At 31.8% G+C, this 23,077-nt stretch overlaps 1 protein-coding gene and 1 long non-coding RNA gene across 5 annotated transcripts; one reads left to right on the top strand and one right to left on the bottom strand.

Annotated features, from left to right (window-relative positions):
• Positions 1-3,817: 3,817 nt before the first annotated feature.
• Positions 3,818-8,659, bottom strand: LOC135137770 (uncharacterized). Of its 3 annotated transcripts, XR_010281937.1 has the most exons (7): positions 8,427-8,658; positions 7,693-8,263; positions 7,284-7,602; positions 7,153-7,225; positions 6,717-7,094; positions 6,277-6,666; positions 3,818-6,229 (listed from the first exon to the last, which is right to left on the bottom strand). It is a non-coding gene; the product is annotated as an uncharacterized LOC135137770 (long non-coding RNA). The 3 variants fall into 3 exon arrangements; XR_010281936.1 differs by having other exon boundaries at positions 7,284-8,263; positions 8,427-8,659; XR_010281938.1 differs by lacking the exon at positions 7,284-7,602 and having other exon boundaries at positions 8,427-8,659.
• LOC135137769 (post-GPI attachment to proteins factor 2-like) lies at positions 8,181-22,458 on the top strand. 2 transcript variants are annotated; one of them, XM_064067505.1, is made up of 3 exons: positions 8,181-8,750; positions 10,626-10,826; positions 19,373-22,458. In XM_064067505.1, the coding sequence occupies exons 1-3, from the start codon at positions 8,324-8,326 to the stop codon at positions 19,405-19,407; spliced, it is 663 nt and encodes a 220-aa protein (XP_063923575.1). In that variant the 5' UTR covers positions 8,181-8,323; the 3' UTR covers positions 19,408-22,458. The 2 variants fall into 2 exon arrangements, with proteins under 2 accessions (XP_063923575.1, XP_063923574.1); XM_064067504.1 differs by having other exon boundaries at positions 8,185-8,750; positions 17,427-22,458.
• Positions 22,459-23,077: the final 619 nt, after the last annotated feature.

Here is a 23,077-nt window from a genome sequence, read left to right as displayed (position 1 = left end):
ATGGATTTCATTTCTATCGATAATTGTAGATATTTTGAAATCTTGGTGTCGTATGTTTGAATAATGTTGTTTGTGTTAGGAATAGCAATGTCAATGAGAATGGCTTCGTTCGTGTGTTTTTTGATAAGTATGATGTCTGGTCTGTTAGCTGTAATGTTTAAGTCTGTAAGTATTGTGCGATCCCAGTATAATTTGTATTTGTTATTTTCAAGGAATGGAGACGGAATGTAAGTGTAATAGGGTGTCGTATCTTCGATTAAGTTCATAAGTGTTGCTAATTCTTTGTGAATGATTTTGGCTGCGTTGTCGTGTCTAGCTTTGTAATCAGTTTGTGTTAGGATGCTGCAAGAAGAGATTATGTGCTGGATCGTTTCAGGTTTTGCTTTGCATAGGCGACAGCAGTCGTTTTTTATGTTCGGATCTTTGATGATGTATTTTCTATAATTCTTGGTATTGATTACTTGGTCTTGAATAGCAAACACAAATCCTTCTGTTTCGGCATACAAACTTGATTTTTTTAACCAAATCAATGACATCTTCTTATTGACATGATTTTCTTCTAAGTCTTTGTAGAATTTTCCATGCAGTTGTTTTTGTTTTATTATTATTTAAGACCCACCACTGACCCGGAAATGACCGGCATTCAGGCAAGACTTCTATCATTACGGGTACTAAGACCAAGTAATGATATGCATTGATTAGATTAACAGAACAACTTTCGAGATTCTAGAATTACAGCATACAAATTAGTCTGCTATTATTCTCTAATCTCACCCCATCCCCAAAAGTCCAGCGTAACTACCGACCATTTATCCGCGCATCACATGAAAAGTGACCTACACTACTCTGACCTACTGGTGCTAATCTAATCTGACTGACTTGATCAGACTGTTCAAGAAACTTACGAACAATATGACATGTTCCTAACAAAACAGCTTTTTGAATTTTGACAATTATTGAATCATTCAAATGCAAAGACTTTAAATTCTCAACTAAGCTATTTGGAACTACACCTACATTAGAGATAACTAGGGGTAGAATTGAAATTTTTTTAAGATTCAACATGGATTTCATTTCTATCGATAATTGTAGATATTTTGAAATCTTGGTGTCGTATGTTTGAATAATGTTGTTTGTGTTAGGAATAGCAATGTCAATGAGAATGGCTTCGTTCGTGTGTTTTTTGATAAGTATGATGTCTGGTCTGTTAGCTGTAATGTTTAAGTCTGTAAGTATTGTGCGATCCCAGTATAATTTGTATTTGTTATTTTCAAGGAATGGAGACGGAATGTAAGTGTAATAGGGTGTCGTATCTTCGATTAAGTTCATAAGTGTTGCTAATTCTTTGTGAATGATTTTGGCTGCGTTGTCGTGTCTAGCTTTGTAATCAGTTTGTGTTAGGATGCTGCAAGAAGAGATTATGTGCTGGATCGTTTCAGGTTTTGCTTTGCATAGGCGACAGCAGTCGTTTTTTATGTTCGGATCTTTGATGATGTATTTTCTATAATTCTTGGTATTGATTACTTGGTCTTGAATAGCAAACACAAATCCTTCTGTTTCGGCATACAAACTTGATTTTTTTAACCAAATCAATGACATCTTCTTATTGACATGATTTTCTTCTAAGTCTTTGTAGAATTTTCCATGTAGTTGTTTTTGTTTTAGTCCACTTATTATTTTATCTATTGTGTGGGGGGTGTGGATTTCTTCGGTGTTCGACAGATTTAAGGGTGTGTGGTTCAAATCTGCTCTTGTGATGGTGCGAAACATTTCATTTCTTTCCGCTCGTTTCAAGAAATACTTCTTCAAATCTGAGATTTGTCTCTGATATAAGTTTTCTAAGTTCTGGAAACCCCTTCCTCCATTCTGTCTTGGTAATGAGAATCTTTCAATCGACGATTTTGGGTGATGCCTTCTATACTGTGTGAAGATTTTCCTTGTTGCTATGTTTTTATTATTATTATTATTATTATTAGTAATAATAATATTATTAGGACTCACTACTGATTCGGAAATGACCGGTACTCAGGTAACACTTCTATCATTACTAGTTAGTTAGTTAGTTAGTAGTTACTAAGACTAGTAATATGCATTAATGACATTAATTTAATTAATTTTATTATTGATATTATTATTGTCAAACTTCTATCATCGCCTCACCACATCAGACAGTCACGAGCCGCCACTGGTTTTTACATCAAACACTAGAGTTATTTAATGTTTGTTTAGCACCTAATTAACATATATAATCACAAACAACATTGCTTGAAACAAATATTTATTTAATCTTATAGCTAATACGCAAAAAAGACATTTTTTTGTCGTTACAAAGGTCGAACATTTTATATTAATAGATTTGAAACGGAAAACTATTGAACAAACTTTATGAATCTCAACAGACTTTGAAAAATCTGTTAAGACTGTCATAATAATGTGATATAATTTTGAAATTAATTACTAAAACGATTTAATATATTTATACATACACTATACATGATCGTTTTCCGGGTTAAGTTTACACGGTTCCAACCCAGAAAACGATCATGTATAGTATATGTATGTATATGTATATTATTCCGACCGTAGAAGCCTCCGAAATTATATACATATACTTACCGAATTTTAATTGATATCAATTTTGAATATCTGTGTCTAATCCTGTTATCAAATTCATTTCGTTATCCGCTTATTTCGATGACGAATCCGAATTGCGAAATAAATTTTTAGAACAAGGTAATTTAGTTGAATATGGTGATTATTTAATGGATCCTGATTTACGATGTGATCGTTTAATTCGCAAAATATATTTTTTAAATTAATGTCTTAATTCTTAAATTAAACCATAATACAAGTAAATTTACTTATATCATGAATTAAGCAGGATCAGTTATTCTCGGCCGTAGGTAGCGATTAGGATGAGTATAATTTTATGTTTTGAAATAGAAAAAGTAAAATTTGAACAACAGTAATTTTATATGTAGTAACAGTAAAACTGCCCTATTACAACAGTTCCCTTAGCTTTGCTAAGGAAGTAAAAATAATGTAATTAGTTGTAATAATTAGTAATTACTAAACCTGTGAAATGAAACCGTGGGATCTTGTCCGTATCTTTGTTGGCAGTTAAATGCCACACAAGGCTTCACCACAGTGGATAAAATGTCATTTACACATAACAATTTAACTAAAAATTTAATATTTTATAGAAAACAGTCCAAAATGAACGAAGTGCCCCAGTTTTTTGCCATAATGGGGTTCGCGCCAATTTACACCAATGATGCTGTTGCCCCGAATGGGTATTGTGTGTTGCCTGATCATGTTGACAACAGTTTAGAGCGGGCACGAGCAGTCCAATAATAGTAGGTCCATGTTTTAACCCCATAATCCAACATCCCGTATGATCCCGTAATTAATATGACATTTCTTGTTGACAAAACCAGACAAAACGATCACCGAAAACCTTAAAATGAAAAAGAAACTATGTTCTTCAAGGTCGGAGCACCTTTAGAGACGCTAGTGACCTGTTTATGTCGTTCCGTAAGTTCCCCATGTATTTCTTATGGGAACAACTGACACTTTCATAGCCCTGACTTAACTGTCAACCACAGAACAGTCACTATAGAACAAGCGCAGGCTCCATGTATTTCATTGGCAGCAGCAGTGACATTTCTCGACCGTCATGTTGCGATGTAAAAGTGTGGGAAATTCAAATAAATGCATGCTACGTGTATTGCCAGTTGCATACTCCAGCATCGTGTCATACCGGTTGCCTACCACTACTTATTTGTTTTATTAATGGAAAGAAATAAAATTCATAAAATTTTACAAACGAAGTATATTAAACATTAAAAGACTATATATACAATTCAAAAATTAACAATAAAATAAAAAAACAATTTTGTTATAAACAAAAAATTAACAAAAATACAAACCTTCCACCATAATACTTCTAGACGTCAAATGGGAGTACAGTCGGGACCGTTACTATAAAACCATCGGATAAAAAGTAAAGTTGGCAGCACTGCCGTTTAGTATTTTATGATCAATGCGGTTTGTAACGACAGCGCGCATGACGCTTCGCGTTAACAGCTAGTTGACAGGCGCAACAATAATTTTCGAAAAGTTCGAGTCGTGCTTTTTTAGAGCTATATTATGCCTTCCCGACATAAAAGAACTTTGCTGTCGCAAAAAATGAAGACTGCTGTGGTAAAATGTTACCGAGAAATTGGCGATCTCGGTCCCACTTTGTCAATTCGACAATTGGAAGAGAAAGTCGCAACCATATTTTCGGTACAGTACTCCTTTTGAATAAGCAGCGGCTTTCAGATATTCTGTCCTATGTACCCGCCAATCACAACCGTTAATTTCTCATTATTTCCTTATCCTTTATAGTGCTCAAGAAGTCAGATCCGAACCATAATTTCCCAAAATAATGCCGGCGTTCCTATTCTTGATCCCCAAACGGGCAGAAAACCAAGATGTCGATTTCACACTGATTTCCTATTTAAAGAAGAATTGAGCCTACATATCTACCAAAGAAATAAAAAGAATGAATATTTCACCGCAAGGGATTTATTTCAATTTGCAAGAACTGAATTAGAATACACAGCGAGTTTAACAACACTGAAACGCATTTTAAAATCAATGGGGTACAGGTACAAGAAAGTGAATAACCGAAAAATTTTAATTGAGGGACCTAGACTTCAATCCCAAAAAATTAAATTTTTAAGGCAATATTTGCAACTGGTAGATCAGAATGTAACGTTCGTTTTTCTCGATGAAACGTGGATCTATGAACATGGTTCTGCTGTAAGAAGGTGGGTGTTTGAAGGTGATAGAAGGGGTATGCCAGAGAAAGTTTGCATGAATGAAGGAAAGCGATTCACAATACTTCACGCCGGGGGCAAATTTTGGTTTTCTCGAAGGATGCGATTTATTTTTGGATAGCAAAGTAGATAGCAGAGATTATCACAAGACGATGACTGGGGACCTGTTTAAGCAATGGACTGAGCAACAACTAATTCCAAATGTCAAACAGATGAGCGGCAAAGTGGTTGTTATTATGGATAACGCGCCGTATCATTCAGTCCATGCTGAACAGCTCCCCAATTTTTCTTGGCAAAAGTCAAAATTACAACTTTGGTTGCATCAAAACGAAATTCCCTTTGATAGTAATTTAACGAAAAAGCAATTGTATGAAATAATAAAACCTAATATTCTTTCCCGAAAAAAGTACTTAATTGACGAGTTGCTATCCAAAAATGGCATACAAGTATTACGACTTCCCCCATACCATTGTCAGTACAACCCCATTGAAATGGTATGGGGTTTTTGTAAACAATATTACAACAAGCATATTCTTGAACAGCCTTCAGGAAAATTAAAAGTTGCTAATTTATGGAAAAAAGCACTGTCTAAATATACTCCCGAAATGTGGCTAAATAGTGTTAAACATTGTGAACAAATAATGAAAGAAGACTGGGTGCGATTGATGGGGAATGAAGGCGTGCAAGATATACCACCGATAATTATATCACTCGCAGATTCTGATGATGAATCAATTATAAGCTTTAGATCAGAATCTGCAGACGATATTTCCTTGGAGGATGAGAATCTGCTTGAATGTAGTGAAGAAGAAGATGAAAGAAAAATAGTATGCAAGGATGAGCAAAAGATTTGTTTGTTAGAAACAACAGAATCTGAAAATCAGAGTGATGTGGAGCTTCTTACAGTAGAATTTGTTGATTAACTGTTTTGGTAATCTACATAGAACGGGAAATTTATTAATCTCTATACAATTGCACTGTATTGTATTGTTTTTTTTACGTTTTAAAGTAATCACTGAGAATGATAAATTAGATTTCACTAGTCCTTTCTTGTTTCTCTGCATGAATATCCCACAGTAGGTTTTTATCATATTGCTATAATAAATTTGTTCCAATAACACTGGTGTAGTTATAAGTTCACCCATCTCATTTCTGTCTTTTGTATTCTTATCTGCATAAAATATACACAGTACCTATTAAGTTCATTGTGATAATATTAAATTTGTTCAAACGCTGCTCTTAAGTTATGAGTCCACCTTTCTTATTATTTCTCTTTCAATTTGTTTTTAAATGTTCATTTGCATGGACATGCACATCTTATGTTTGCATTGTATTATATTGGATCTGTTCTAATTCTACTGTCAAGTGGAAGTTATGAAGTCACTTATTTTATTATAAGCATCTGCCTAAAATGCATAATGTAAATAGAGCCTTGACTCTCAAAACTACTCACAATTTTGTATTTTTCCCTCATAAAACTGTATTGCTGTTTCGTGTGTTAGAGATTTTGTAATAAAAACCTTTTGCTGTACAAATCATATACTATGAAGCACAATTAAGCAATTCAAAGAAAGATGTCTTACACACACCTGTCCTCTGAAACAAAGTTTTTGATTTAACCACAGCTATATTCAAGTGTGTACTACAAATTTTGAATTTTAGTTTCCATGGGGCATTTTTCTATGTATGAGTTTCACTGTCTTCTTTTCCATGTAGCTGTCCTATTTGAAGTCGAAACATTTTTTAGTAATTGTAAACAAATTTAGCAGTTGTGTTTGCAAATAAATATTTAACTGCAAGCATTTTTAATGCTCTTTTTCGAAGGATTCAAACTTTTGAGAGACTGAAAAAAAACTAATGATGACTAGTTATCAGATGTGTATAAAATTTTACCATTTGGAAAATCCATAAGTACAAAAAGTACAGAAAAATTGGTTTGCCACGTTTTGTCACTCGAACACTTTTTTCATCAAGTAAAGAAAACCATCTTAAATTTAAACAGTCAGCGTGGCAGGATATACATACAAGATAATTTCCTTTATTTGATATATGGTGGGAATTGAGTATTGTTTGTTGTCTGACCTGAATCGAAATACCTACGCACCTACAAGCGTATAATTAATTTTTTTCACTAGTAGCGTAGAGATGCACCACTATCATGCTTTGTCTGTGAGTAATAAATTCATTTTTCTCCATAATGGTAATTAAATTTGGCTAATGGAAGTGAAGTTAATGTTCACCGAGGGTCAATAACCATTCTATTTTAACGGTCTATAATAAAGATTGAGGTTATGTAACGCCTTAACAAACGAAAATTGGCGATTATTACCAGATTTTTTAAATCATTTTCACGAGGAACAGTATCTCTAGAGGGGTACATAGTTCACAGCTTGATATATTTCCTAAAAAAATAACAAATTAATTGACAATTTGAATTTACAAACCTCATCATCTACAAACCAACATGAAACCAAAACTTTTCAAACGTCGAAAAATAATGACGGAAAACATCAAAACCTAGTTAGGTGATGTTAGTGATGTTATGTTCCTTTTAATAAATCGAAAATTTTTCAAATGTGTTTTGTAGTGCGCTACTAGTGAAAAAAAATAGCATATACCTACGCCACGGTAGTGAAGATATATAGACCTCACGCTTACAATAATCCTTGACGCTTCACGTCTCGTGCTCTAATCTGCGTTCAGTCTATCTAATGATTATCTTCAGCATAGATAAGAGACATATATACTGTTTACTTCACTACCTTGGCCTATAATTTACCTACAAGTATTTTCCAGTCACTGCTAACTCAACATGAATATCGTAGAAATTGGATTTGGATATGTTTCTCAAAGTTCTTGGCATACTTACATACGTTAATTTATTCAACTTTTTGACTTGTTTTTATACAGAAGTCTTCGGTAATTTTGTATCTGCGTAAGTGGTAACCACCTGTGCTGATCAACAGATATTTGGATACTCTTTATCATTTTGCTGTTTTACAAGTCCCTATTTGACAAATTATTGACAGCATCATAACCTAACAGAAGATTTCCCCCAAAAATCTCACCAAAACCCATTAATTCAACTTACACTCAACAAATTTTGAAAACTTACACTAGGGAGTGGTTTTATACTAATGGTCCCGACTTTACTAGATCCATTCAAGGGTTTCCATTTCCTCCAGGTTATTTTAAAGTAAAAGGTACTCACATTGAGATTATTCCAAATATTTCGAAGTACGAAGTGATGTCTACTGTGGTGATGTTTTGCAATGGTGTTGCCCCCGCGCTGTCAACCACAGCTGGCAACGTCAACACGTGGTCAACACTAGGGACCAGACCCAGCCAGCGCATGATTCCTCTGTTCGTTTGTATTCGTCACTCTTCGTGACTAGTATGAATGCTCATCAACAATCAACAAACCAAACAGCTGTTATAACCTAAAATGTACTAATGAAAGTGATTTTTAAATTAAGTTTGAGTTGAACGTGTGACGAATAATGCCTAATGAAGCTCGGTATGCGTTGTTATACAGTGATTATGAGACCTCCACGGTCTTACGTTTACCTTTTGAAAAATTCTCAATAATTACTGTTGGTTTACCTTTGTTCGCGTTTTTATTCTGTATCGTCTATTCCGTGGTGTTTCATTTTGAAAATGCAACATACACCCATTGTCAAGTATTTAATATTTTACCGTCCATCTCCGCCGCTATTGGAAATTTTTCACCGCAACGACAAGTCTGGCAAGTGGCCATTGTTTTACATGCAGTGCCAAGATTCTCCATTGCCTTTGTTTACTTACAACACCACCAAAGTGTTTTGTACCAACATGACCAATGGATGGGAACTGTAGCATGTGTTCTTAATGTTATTGAAAACATTGCTCTGATTATATTATCCTTTTGGACATCATCACAACATTATCGTAAGTTTATTGCATTCGTCAGTGCAGGTTCATTGGCACCGTATTAAAGGAAACAGTTTGAAACATACATGAAGCTACAGCTAAACATTCAAGATTTATTATAATGAGGTGACTTCATTCAACTCTATATTTTTGTGAACTATTACTGCTACTAATTACTACATCAAAGACTTTTAAAATGTACGTGTTTGTTGATCTTATAGAAAAATATACCTAGTACGTACAGGAAATTTATTAAAACATTTGAAACAAATAATAATATAAATAAAATAAATGGATCAGACGTTAAGTAAGATTTAGATTTTTTTCGCAGATTATTATTGTTTTATAGTTTGTGCGAGTTTATTCCAAAAATAAAATACGATTAACAAAAATCAGTCTCTAGTTGGCGCGGAAGTAGAAACTGTCTTTTTTATTGTCTACTATGCACAATGAAGGATGACGTAAACCGCTGATTTTGACGATATTGGCGACTAGTGGACCATTTTTGTTCATCTGTATTGATATTCTTTTACTCAAAATGACAAATCTGTTTACTGGAGCTAACTGTGTGTTAAAAAGTCAATTGTACAGAAGTCCACACTGTAATATTAAACCAACATAAACTCCAAGGATTTTAACTTCAAAAAAATAATAGAGATACGTGTGAAGATTTTTAATATCTCTGCAGTCTATTTTTTTTGTCAAAATTTACTGTTACTTAATGAAAAGTGTAATTCCAGTTCTGAGTTAAATGTATTAATTTCAGCAACTGTTTAACAGATTAGCCAGCCCTGGTATAACATCACATTAAGTACTCACAGAAAAAACGTGTTTTTTTACAGTATTTATTAAGAATTTTAATTATTGCGAAAATAAAAAAAAATTACAGGTTATTCACGAGAAGCTCCGCGTACAAAAAATTCAAAACGCAACCAGAAATGAGTACAATAATTTTAGAACCATCTTTGATATTTCACACCGCTTTTTAAAAAAGTTGTTGCAACGACACTGACGTTGTGTCAAATACTACCATGTTAAAATTGACATTTCGGCGCAAAATGATAGAAATATGTACAAACGATGAAAAGACTAATATGATTTTGATATATGGTGAGTGCACAAAAATATGGCTACTGGTTCCCGTTTGCATCGAGAACATCCTGCCAACCTGTTTTTTTTTTTTAGTTTATTTGGTTTTGCTTTTTTAACCTAAAATTCATCTTTATTTCCAAATTACCAAAAACAAAGAGTTGACAATGTTTTACTTTTAAAAATTATAATGAGAGCCGTTTTATACATCACAGAATTAGTTCAAAAATATTCAATATTTTGATAGTAAGTGGGCAAGAAATTATGCAGACCTTCAAAACATGACCATTTGTCTACATTTTGAACGTAAACAAACGTACGTTACCATCAAAATACAGACTGAAAAATCTCTAACATTAATTTTGGTACACAGTAATTTTTGGAATAATTTGTGACGCGTAAAACGCGTGTAAAACTGCTGTGCAGTTGTATTATTGATTGCGTTTTAAATATTTTAGGCGAGGAACTTCTCGTAAATAACCTTCTCCTTATTTTGAAAATTATTTTCCAGTAAGTATGCAACGTAATTTTACAGTTATCTGCCCATCGGTGACTGATTATATTATTAAAGTGAATTTTGTATTTGGTAGTAGAAAAACGGTATATGTCGTTTTGCTGGATAAAATATACAGGAAAGAGGTAGTTGCATCTAAAACCATAATTACAATACGGAGTTCACAAAAACTTTACAGTGTTGACTTCTTTCTTGGGTTCGCTTTTGTGCAGTTTATTTTTACACTTTTGTTTTAATAATAATTCGCTTTGTTCCTTAAGGTGACACCTATTTTTTACATTCTTTTTCAGCTGTTCATGAAAAAGCCTTTATTACCTTCATATTGATGTCAGAATTTTACATGATCTTAATTTATATTCTACAAAGACGATGCAAAAAACGTCATAAAGAAAGTTTGAAATGGAAAAAAAGACTTCTCATCACGAACATATCATCAATTTTAATAGCAACTTACTGCTTTTTACGACACAATTCGTATTGTGAGCCTTATGGTAAGTACAATTTATTAATTCAAATTCATACAGTTTTATGTCTATTGATTTTGAATTATTTGTAACATTTTTCCTTTTTTGTTTTTCTATGGTATTCATTCGTTGAGTTATACAAATTTGTCATTCCAAAGATTTACAAATTTAGTTAATTTAATCTTAAAGACCGAAGGAACAGTTTTCTTTCGGAAATTTCGTGAATACATAACTGGAACTACTAAATTCATTATTTTAAAATTTTTACTTCATGTGTTTAAGCCAAGGAAGTATTGTAATAAGTCCATCGGACGAATGGCCACTTTCATGTTTTCTGGACATTTCATGACCCCTAAGGTACGAGACAATAGATCTCTTGTTTCCATCTGTTCTGCCGCAGCGATTTTTGTCAAATTTTAGATGTATGTTAGGAATATCGTGTAGATATTAACATATTGCTACAGGTGTGCTTCTTGATCTTTTCTCTACACAACCAGATTTTTGGGGAAAGAAAAAAACTATTTTATAACAACATTTTGCAATCTGACTTTAAAACTGCAAAACCGAGTGCTCTGAAATCTTGCAAACGTTGTAAGGTTGTCGTAGGCATAGTAAATCGTTAATTATAATTAGGCTTCGGATTTTAGGTCGTTAAAAAATGAATAAAAGGAGACATTTTTAGGTTCCAAAATTGACGAATTAGGTTATAAAAATCTTAGTTTAAGTTGAAAAACCTGCAGGAAAAAATATTTGCTCAACGAAAAAGCATACATCAAAAATATATATATTTAAAAAAACAAAACATTAAACAAAACATAGAAACAAATATTTTGTATAACAAACAAAAAAATGATTAAATAAACAAACGATCTATAGTTACGTCCACTAAATTCTAAGTTATCGCAAAAAATGGCGATCAAATTAAAGCAAATCGCATTTAACAAAAAATAAAATATTAATTCAGGTATTTAAAATGAGTTACAAAAGCAAACTATATATTTCTCTAAATTTTCGATTGTAAATTTACACCTTTGATCGCTTAAAACACTTGAAAACGTGCGTTCCACATCACAAGAAGTGATGGGTGCAAAATTAAATATTGAACAATTTACGTTTTCATTTATGTATATATTGTTGGTAGCATTTCCATTACCGCGAATTACGTTATTTACGGAATATAAAAAATCGTATCCTGGATTCTTTTTTAATAGAGAACATAATTTTTGGAACGCCATTTCCCCCACCTTTCCTGGTGTGTTTTTTAAAGATGTATACACTTTTTCCACAATTTCCATACTTTGGTTTAATTTTAAACCTATAGATTCTAATTGTTCTATTGCATCAGCAATAATTTTAAAGTGAGTTTTAATGTTCAAGAGTTCATTTTTAACGTTTGCTTTATTCAGGAATTCTTGAGCTTTTTTAATGCTTTGTGCATCTGTGGCTTCAAATGACATTACAGCCTAAAAATATTCAGTATAAGAAGGATAGTAAAAAACCATTATATATTTACTAACTTGTTTTAAAACATCAAAGTGTTCTGCATAAAACAATGCTGTTTGAAACCAAGTGCCCCACCTGGTTAATACAGGTTCAAGTGGGAGAGATGTATTTGGTAAACTGTTTTTATAAAACTCTTATTGGTGCTTTTAAAAAGATTTTCTTAACATTGCTAATTATTAGAGATGTACAGACTACAGTCGGCCGACTGTTTATAAATGCAACAGACAGTGGGTTTTTTTTTTTCTATTTCTCTGACTACCTTAAAAACTTGTTTTATTTTAATAAAAGGAATAACTAAAGTTTCTTTTTTTTCCAAAAAATGTGTTAAATTTTTTTGGATAATTTTAACATTTAATTTTTTGTAGTAACTCAGTACAAAAATAAAGAATAACACAATTTAGGGCAGTTTATACAATACTTAACCAATTTTAACCACTTTTTTGGAAAATTTTTGGAAATTTTGAATTCGCTCTGCGTGTTTATTGGACCATATATCGTGACGGCGATTTCAGAATCGTAACTAGCGGAAGATTATCTACACTTTGACACCAATTTTCGGTCGATTAAACTAATTTTAACCGATTTTGACAAAGCCGACTAGTCGGCCGACTGCAGTCGGTACATCTCTACTAATTATCTCATTGACATCTGGATAATTCAGTCTAATTGTTTCAGACACTAAATGTAACCCATGTGCCATACATGTTACGTGTCTTATATTTTCATAAAACACCTTCAAATTAGTACCAGTTTTGATCATGTATGAAGCACTATCTGATACAAACCATTTAACCTTTTTTGTGTTCAGTTCCTTTTGGCCACAATAAAGCTGCAAATTAATAATTAAATAAATTATAATAATTTCAATGCTTAAAATTATCAATAGCACACCCAATGATTCGTTTATAAATCTCGAAGTTGTGTTGCTATTAGTTTTATCAAACTGCTTCAAAGCTAGTAGAAATGGACGGCCAGCTTCTTCAGAAGATAACTTTCCAATTACTAATTGGGCTATGTATCTTCCTAATTTTTCCGTCGTCTCATCGACGCTAATCCACATATTATTATTGCCAATAGAATTTCTAATTTCTTTAATTACCTGTAAATTATAAAATTTATGTTAAAAAGTTTTTAAATAAAAATTCTAGTGCTCACCATATCGTAATCTTTTGGTAAATATTTTTTTCTCAGAGCGCTTTCTGAGGGTAAATGCCTTCCTGCATATTTATGCATAAAATTTGTAAACTCAGGACAATTAACTTTATTATATAATATAATCAATATAATTTCAATATATTTAAAAATTTTTAAATAAAAATTCTAGTGCTCACCATATCGTAATCTTTTGGTAAATAATTTTTTCTCAGAGTGCTTTCTGGGGGTAAATGCCTTCCTGTATATTTATGCATAACATTTGTAAACTCAGGACAATTAACTTTATTCCATGGAATATTTGCTGCGGTAAATGCCCTACATAAATCGGTGCAAATTTGCGTAAAATCATTGTCGGAACTAATGTTTAATAAAGTCTGTTTACTGGATTTATTCTCGTCCATTTTATGTGCATCGCCACTGCAGTGTTGTTCAAAGTGTGTTTTTTTTTCGCACTTAAACTAGGAAACAAAAATGTGAACACAATTCAAGCTTCAGTATTTTAAATGTTTACTTACAACTTTTCCACACACTTTGTAGAATAACGTATTGTCTTTGGTTGAAGAAGGAAATTGAAGATCAGTGTCCAAATTATTCCCTAACCATAATTTGATTTTATCTTTCATGGATGATTTTACCTTAGGCATTTTGAGGATTCTTTACTGTATGCACAAAAATCAAAACCGGCCCCAGCACACTCACTAACATGCAAAGACACTCAGTATCACTAACAATAAACTTCTAAAAGAAAATGCTGTTTCAGAGATTCACCTCCTTTCGGCTACAATCTAAATGAAATGCAGGCCAGCGTTGTCAGTTGGCGACGCCAACGCGTACTATTAAACTCAAGGGCGTTGTTTACAACCCATTTTTAAAACAATCTGCCAGCCAAAACAATGAATTCACGGAAAATCTCTATTGTGCAAGCACGTCCGCTTCGTTGGTCGTGGAATCCTATTTTAAGTCTTTTAAAATTTACAATTAGGTCGTTTAATTAACACTTTAGGTCCCTAACGGCAAATTAGGTATTTTAGGTAGTAATAAATGGGCGTTAAATAAACAGACTTTTTTAAATTCGGATAAATATATAAATTTCGGTGCAATGCCTGAAGTAGATATAAAAAGGCAAAAAACCTAAGATCCGAAGCCTAATTATAATGTATGTTTATCCCCCTACAAAAAATTGATTGATATATAATTATAGGGGTTATAAAGAAAATTAAATTTTATAATTTTTCAAAGAAACTATTTGTTCGCCTGTGCAAGGAAAGTTATGTCTCAATAACTTTAGACCATTCTTTTATTTCCTGGAAAATATAATATTTGTGCATAAATGTTGGAATTTATCCTAGAAACTACACGTCGAACTTTTTTTCAAATTTTGCAGTGATATCACTTGTACAAAGACCTCTCGTGATTTAAAAAAAAATTTAAACAAGTTTCGATTGAAAGCATTGTGCGACCGCTGGTTCATGTGTCGAGGCGAACCTACTGAGCCGCTAGTGATAAACTGTTATTATACAGTGTTATTTTTTTGTGAATATTTGTACGTTTAGGGAAAAAACTCAAAGCGGATTCGTACACTACAAATATGTATTGGAGTATATTGTTGTATAACATTTAAATTCTTTGAAATGACGTAATCAAATTGTTGACGAGGTTGATTAGCCAACTTTTTGTTAGCGTTTAACCATCTACGTGATTTGGCCTAATTATGGTAAATAAATCCTCTTTGAAAAGCTCTATATTTTTATACAATTTAATTTTTTTATGACAATCGCTTTAAGTAGTATAATAGATATATGCACTTACCGGCTTGAAAAACGGACCAGCTAATATTTTTCTGAGTGCAGTGGATCGACGTTTTTACTACGCTTATTTGTGTTGTTTCTTGACCAGTATATTAATTGAGCATACCTGCACCCCAAACTTTAGATGAGCTTCAGAATTATGCTGTTAAAGGAATGAAATAATATCCAACAAGAATAAATAAACAATTTGTTTCATGGGATGCCCTGGTGAATGGGGGTAGTTTTTGCAGGTTCATGGGGGAAATACCCGTTATTAACGTCCTTAAAGTGTGTCAATGATCGTTGATTTTGCTTTTTTGGAAACTTAATTTTTTTTTTCAGTTTTGTTTAATTATTGCATTTTTATCATTTTCTATTAAAATATATATTTTTTAGTTCTTTTTGGATAAAAGTATAACAATAAACGTTGCATAACCACATCAAAGTACTGCAACCGAAAACGTACTTTATTTTGCACATTTTCGGATTAAAAAAAATATATATCACTGCAGTGTAAAAAATCAACACGCATTCATAAACCACAAATGCAGGGGTATCTTATTTTATAAAATTTAAATTACATTTATTATTATAAATTTTGGAGCAAACGTCAGCCCATTGTTGCTGGGGATAACTAGATCAATTTGGCCAGCGTTTTACTTTTTACAGACATAAACAGGAGACTAATTTTTTCGTACTTGCGAGATCATGAAACTTCGAGAAGCATGAAAGTAGCTAGTCGCTCGGGAAATAAAAAGGTACCTTATCACAGATCTGTACTCAATTCTATCAAAATTGCAATTTTGCCTGACATATTTAAAAAAACCGTGAGTGAAAACCGACAAACTTTTGCGATCAAACTTGGTGTATTTATATGTTAAACATCCTAGTTTGTGTCATGGCAACCGTTGTCATATTTGTTTATGAGAAGTGGCCCAGGCTAAATATATATCATTACCTTCTCGTTGTTATAGTTCATTTTTTAAGGGCGATTATATTTTCACTTCGAATAAAATGTGTAACCAAGATTACATGTTAAAATAAATTTAACAAAATTTGAGGTTAACAATAATGTGATTTTAAGAAAACAACGTTTTGGGAAAAATGTCAATGTCGAGGTTTATTATTATTATTATTTTTTTTTTTTTGCAAAACATACATTGATTCAAAATTGTTTAACACATGAAATTTGTTATTTTGACTATTTTAGGTTGAATAAATATTTCCTTAAAAAATAGACTATAGTACCGGTACTATAGCATCGCTTTGAAACTAGCGTTACATTGTACAGTTGCTGCCAGAAAAATGGAAACACAAATTTTTATGTATTAACATTATTAAAATAAATTCGGCAATTCATAATACACATTTTCATGTTAACAATTTGTTCACTCATTTAAAAAATATGCTATAATTCAATTTGATAGGTGTAACCATGGAAACGACGGCTTCCTATCTATGACTCTTAACCTACGTGGTTTTTGAATGTCTATTATTTTGTATGGGGTGAGCAAGGTAGATCGATTCTGGTAGCAAAGCTTTCAGTCTCTGCTTAATGGATACGATTATGTAAAAAGTCATGGAATTGTCAAAGTTTACATCACGGTTGTAGAATAGCTAGCTTGACACACTAGCATATATCCATGTATCCCGACGCTGATTGCCGACCAAGGGACTACAGATACAATGGACATCTGTTTATAACCCATATAATAATTAATAAATGAAATCGTACTTATCGACTCTGATCAAATATCATTTTTTAAAAATTAGTAGTGTTAATTGCCATTTACAAAGCAGTGTAAACGAAAATTCATAAAGTAACTAGAATGATTTCAGCACTACACGGTAGAGGCGCTAAATGTACGCGTACTTTCCATGGATATAGGGATCGACATGAGATGTTGCCATCCCAAGGCGCTAGTGTATAAACCTGTGTATTTTACAACCGTGGTTCACATTCAAAATTTTGACAGCTAGAGAGAAATAGGTTAAGATAGAAAGCACTGACATGTTTTCTAAAACACTCCTAACTGCAAGTATGAAATATGTTGCTCACCTGATATTTAATTGAACATAATACATGCGTATACATATGGTTAAGAAAAGCAATAGACATAAAATTGTATGAATGTAGATTTTTTAATAAGTATCAATGTATCATGAATTAATATAATTTCAGTATATTCGGGTTTTGCCTTGGCAGAATATACAGTCGTACTAACAAATATGGCATTTCATATGACAGCTTATCTAGATTTCAAAAATAAAGATCTGGTGGTTTACAGGTATGGCGTTGCTTTAACAGAAAGATAATATTTAGTTGTATAGCTAGTCATATAATATTTTTTATCGGTCATGTGAATCTTTGAAAAAAAAAGTTGTTATGGCTCATATTGCTAATGACACCGCACCAAAGAAGAATCTTGTAATAAAATTAGAAAATATTAGATTTACTAATTTATTATCTGCGACAAGTGCTTTATGCCAAACGTATATTTAAAATTATGATTGTTCCCATATTAAAAGTTGGTCACCACAAGTTAAAAATTCACATTTCAATGGGGTAGAAATTTCCCTTGAAATTTCTGTGCCATAAAATGTAACATATTTTATTTACTTATTTATCTTTTTTTGTACGTGTTTACCTTTTTTTACTTTGTAAAAAACACTTGTTTGTGTATTTATTATATTAATCCATCCAGTGCTAAATTACAAAAATATGTAGCAAAACTGCTGTATACAGTCTATTCATAACAATATATTAAATAGATTGGAAGAGGCCGAAAAGTACATATTTTAAAAAGTTACAGAGAATTGAGTAGTATTAAGAATTCTTGATGGATAAACATATAGTTCTTTGAGCAAATTTGTATCGTTTTACAAGATCACTTATATGAATAAATAACATAAGTGTCAGTTTTTCAAGCTACCAGATTGTCATCAATAACTATGCATTTTTCGTCTATTTTATTGAATAACTTTTTAAGTATTGATTTTAAAATATTGGTTGCTTTTGATTTTTAGATCACATAGATCTCTTAAAATGGTTTTATCAAATAAAAGAAAACCCCTGTATATGCAGGAAAAATGTAAACATTTCGAAATCATTTTATGAAAAAAATCGAACGTTAATTGAATTTTATAAAACTACTCCCACAACCTAAATTATTTTCTCAAGGAGTACATGTCAGCAACATATTTGAAATTTTGAAAAAAATTCTTTGTGTTTATTTCCTCCTCTTCTTGTTTTACTTATTTTTAATAACATTTACTTTATATTTAACATTTAAAACTTTATAAAACTGACAGTCTCAGAATCAAATGCAGTTGTCTTTAGAAAACGTAATACTTACCTCATTCAAACCTTTCATAACATCATTAAAAAAATCAGCTTTATTCTTAAATGTACATTCCATAAAAAATAAATTGACCTGTTTGAGCAATTTTGTCAAATTCTATGGGCATACTGTACATTGATTAAAACCAAATGTGTTTGGTGATAATTTCTATTTTCGTAATTTGGTAATGTCCATGATCCATATTTTTGGAATAGTTGATGTTATGGATTTATACATTTTCTTCGAATCTGGTCGATGTGCCTTTTGCTTGTTTTTTTGGAGAGTGTTGGCCTGAATAACAATTTCTAACATAAAAGTAGGAGTTATATTGTACCTAGTACTGCTTACAGTATTGTTTATTCCATTGAATTAATTACTTTGTGATGGTGACCATCTTTATTATTACTTGTTTTTAAATTTAGTTTTATTTTAGACAATATTTTGTATAGGTATTAATTTTTTTTTCATTTCATAATTCTGACTAATTTATATTGGTATTTGAGAATTTTATTCGAAATATCATTGTATGTGTCATCATCTAGTGTGTTTAAGCATAGTGAGAAAGAGATGAAGAAGTATGTATGTGTATATAAAATATTGCCTAACATCTATATACCGCATGCACACTGCCCAACACATCAAGTGCGTAACTACCTTCGTTAATTGTGAATTAATATCTAAATATTTTAATTGACAACAGTTTATCTAAATCTTGACTCTAATACGCCTTTAAAATGATCATGCAAGTTGTAGATACTCAGTCATTTACGTTTTTTCTTTATTGTAGTTAACCGTGCACTTGAATCAACTGTTGTACCATAAATGGAAGTACCATTAGGTATTAAAGTTACGATAAAAATCGGTCACTTCTTATACGAACTGCTACTATCTAACATGTTTCAGAAATGTAGTTAATCCTTGTTTGACTAATATAAATGTTATTTAAATGTCGATCACCTTCTTCACACAATTCACATTTTAATGTTACAAGTAACAAGCACAAAGTTGTATTTCAAGCACTGTAGCTTTTTAAAATGGTTTAAATAACTAGATGTTTCATTATTTATGATTGAATTAAATGATGTATACTATAGCATCTTTGAACAAAAAAAACAACATTTATCTTATGTCCGTTTCCACCTTATTTTTAATCACCGGATTAACGTTATGTTTTACTTAATTTAATAGATTTGCAAACAAATTGAGTAAAATATGTATAACGTTGATCCACAGTGTAGAGATCATTCAGTAGGGACACCTCGTCTCGGCGCCTTTGATCTTTCTGACCCGAATTTTAAGCCGTCATCGCTGGTCGCTGCCTAAACTCCTTATTTCTAGATGTTGCCACCCAATTTAAAAAGTATCACAATCGCTTCATTTGAAAATTTAAAAATTGATTCGTGTATGCAATTTACTACACACTACTTTGCTCAGATCGTAATATCGTGATCGCAAAAAGACAAGAAAGAAATCTATCTTTTATCTATAAACGTGATGATTTGTTGCAGATTTACATTTATTACTCCCACAATTCACACATGTTTTCTTAGGATACTTGTAGTTTTGTAATGAATATCAAAATAATGTAAAAAATACGTATAAAAAAACAAAAACGTTATTAGGAAACGCTAATATACATTTTATTTTTTTAAACAATTAGTAAACCATGGTCCCAACAAAACATGAACAATGTCTTTTTAGAATTCCTTTGTGAAAATTATATTTAACCGAAATAATTCCACCGGAAGATCAGCCAATGCAACTAAACTACCAAATTTCAAATATTTCAGACTGAAGTCACTAGATAACGAAAGTACCCCAATTCAAGGTTCCAATGTGTAAGAAAGACAAGTACCTTGTAATGCGCGTCCTCATACAGTCACAATACAAACGACCACCCATGAAAACGGGTCACTAAAAATACTGAGTTATCCCTACTGAATGATCTCTATAGTGTGGTTAATCAGGTGATTAAAATTGCGATGCAAACGGTAGTTAATAATTTAAATTTGGTAATTAAAAATTAAATGATTTATGATTCTGGACGTACGAAATTCGATTTATTTAACCTATGTATAAGGTTATTGTACTTGTTTATTTTAGTATTATTAAACATATTATAATAAATTCAAATTTGTAATGTTGTCAGGTATTAATGCAAGAAAGCATATTTTAATATCGAATAAAGAGTTGTGACGATAAGTTTATTTTATAGTGATTGTTTTCGAATTTTAAGAATTCTGGATATATTTGCATGAAATGCTTAATAATTGTCCTTAGACCGTATTGTATTTTCTGAATTTATGTTTTATGGTGCATATGGTTAAGCTTCGATGGTATTGTTACTTTTAGGTTATTGGAAGAATGATGAAATTGATAAAATTGGAAAAGTTGTATTAATTTTATTGATTGTTTTTTTTTTTTTATTCAATCAGTTGAGATTTTAGGTTCAATATTTTAGGCTTCCACGTATTTAAAAATTAGTATTTACTATTTTAGTACAACAACAAAAAATGTGATATTTATAATTAGTTTACTTTAGTCATAAACTATTTATAAGTAAATATAATTATTTGGTTGTTTAAAGTTTTCTGTGGTTTAAATTCTCTACTTTAATGGAGTTTACCAGGCCATATTTTATTGTACGAACAACTAATTGTTTGTAGAAAGGTACGATTTTTGTACTTCGTATACCATTTCCATGAATGTAATTTTATTTTTGTGTAATAACCAGTGCGCGGAATTATATTTCAGTGCTGCAATCCCCCAGTTGAAGTAAGGTATGTTTTACGGCGAGTAGCGGGGACGCTTTGATCTGGTCCACAACGTCGTAGCCAGTGCGTCTCTAGGAGTGTTTACAGCTAGTAAAAAAACTACTTCTATATTACTATATTACTTCAAATAATAATACTCGGTGCTCTTTTTAATTTTTCAACCACAGGACCACAGATTTGTGATCTTGAAATGTTATATTATGTTGATATAGTTCAAAAGAAAAATATATTTGTAATCAAACTATCGACGCGGCAACACTGGATCGAGCGAGTGAGATATTATTCCGCGCCTTGGTAATAACCAGTACCGACAATACAGAGTGATTTGCAAAAATCACGTGAACGAATAGAATATTTCAGTGCTTCTGGATTGCCACTATTTAGATTTTTTAAAACCAGCGCTTAAACGTACAGGTAACAGTGTTTGCATGAAGTGTTATTTTACGTCGGATAATAATCAAAAGCTATCACCATTTTTTGTTATTACAACGCAACCAAGAATTGTATTTCGCAGTTTGCACAAAACATGAAATTAAACTGCAGTAATTATAAATTTGTAACTCAGACTAAGATCCTTTATTTTAATATTATGTTTTATTATAATTAACTTTCTTAAATATTATTCTTAACATGCAGTTTTTCTGTATAAAAAAAAAAGGACAGAAGGAAATTAGAAATATGCTGTGCCGAATCCAAATGATTTAAAGCAAATGAATAACTTGTCATTCACTTTACAAGCTAAGGCTGTTGGCCGGGAGCACTGCGATATAAGGTACCTGGATTTAAAGAGATGTTTATATTTTTTAAGTTGATATAAGCGTATATTTGTCACCTATATTTTTATGTAAAATACTAACATGGAATATTTATGCACTTAAAACGAAAACCATTTTTCATTTTGTAAATTCGATAGTAAACTAAAAGCAATTTTTTTATGTGTAGATGTATAGTGGTAAACTCCATGACAAATTTTAATCCAAAATTGATAGGTTCCTACTTGTCCGCAAATTGTTACGATGCCGCAAATCGAAAATATATTTTGAATGTATTTTTCCTCCATGTAGCTTCCTTTTATTAAAAAAATGTAACGTTAAATTTATATCGCTTTATTTCTTAACAGAGTTTTTAATGTTAAGGTTAAACAAGTAAGAAAAGTTTATTTTATTTTGTTTTATCGGTTTATTAATGACCTATAATAGCCTGGATTTGAGTTACGTTATTGAGTAGATAATACCCTACAGTATTAATAAAGAGTAGTCGCCGTAGTGATGTCAACAGAAAACGCAAACGGCTGGAAATCAACTATTACTTATTGGATGGCAGGTTGTATATGTAGATACGTCGACAGCGCTAATTTATGTTGCTGAAATCACGGTCTTTAGTTTGGTCTTTAATAGCAAGCAACATTAAAGCCGGATTTATAGTTATGCCGCATACGCAAACGGGTCCGGATGACGCAACGGAAGAAAGTTCAACGTCAAATTTTGCTAACATGTATTTATAGTAACTCCGCATCCGGAAGCAGGTCCGTACCTGACGCAAGTTCTTGCGGTGCTTACATCCGACCGTGCATTCGACCAATACGGGTGGCTATTGTGCCGAAAGAATCCGAATAAATGCGACGAAAAAACGAACCATAAAAAAATAACATTCCACCACCCCTGCAAAGACTTTCCTCTTGATTACCTTGTTTCACTTTTTATTAGAGTTAGAATTTT

The sequence above is a fragment of the Zophobas morio genome, unplaced genomic scaffold (genome assembly GCF_036711695.1).
Source record: "Zophobas morio isolate AGI-343-1 ecotype UQ-CSIRO unplaced genomic scaffold, CSIRO_AGI_Zmor_V1 ptg000029l, whole genome shotgun sequence".
Lineage (NCBI taxonomy): Eukaryota > Metazoa > Arthropoda > Insecta > Coleoptera > Tenebrionidae > Zophobas > Zophobas morio.
The sequence above is the reverse complement of the archived record's forward strand: the minus strand, read 5'-3'. Positions and strand labels throughout refer to the sequence as shown.

Coding starts and splice junctions, on each gene's coding strand:
- LOC135137769 (XM_064067504.1), top strand. CDS start 8,324: ATGCCTAATGAAGCTCGGTATGCGTTGTTATACAGTGATTATGAGACC. Junction 8,751..10,625: donor GACATCATCACAACATTATC/GTAAGTTTATTG, acceptor ATTCTTTTTCAG/CTGTTCATGAAAAAGCCTTT. Junction 10,827..17,426: donor TTCGTATTGTGAGCCTTATG/GTAAGTACAATT, acceptor ATATAATTTCAG/TATATTCGGGTTTTGCCTTG.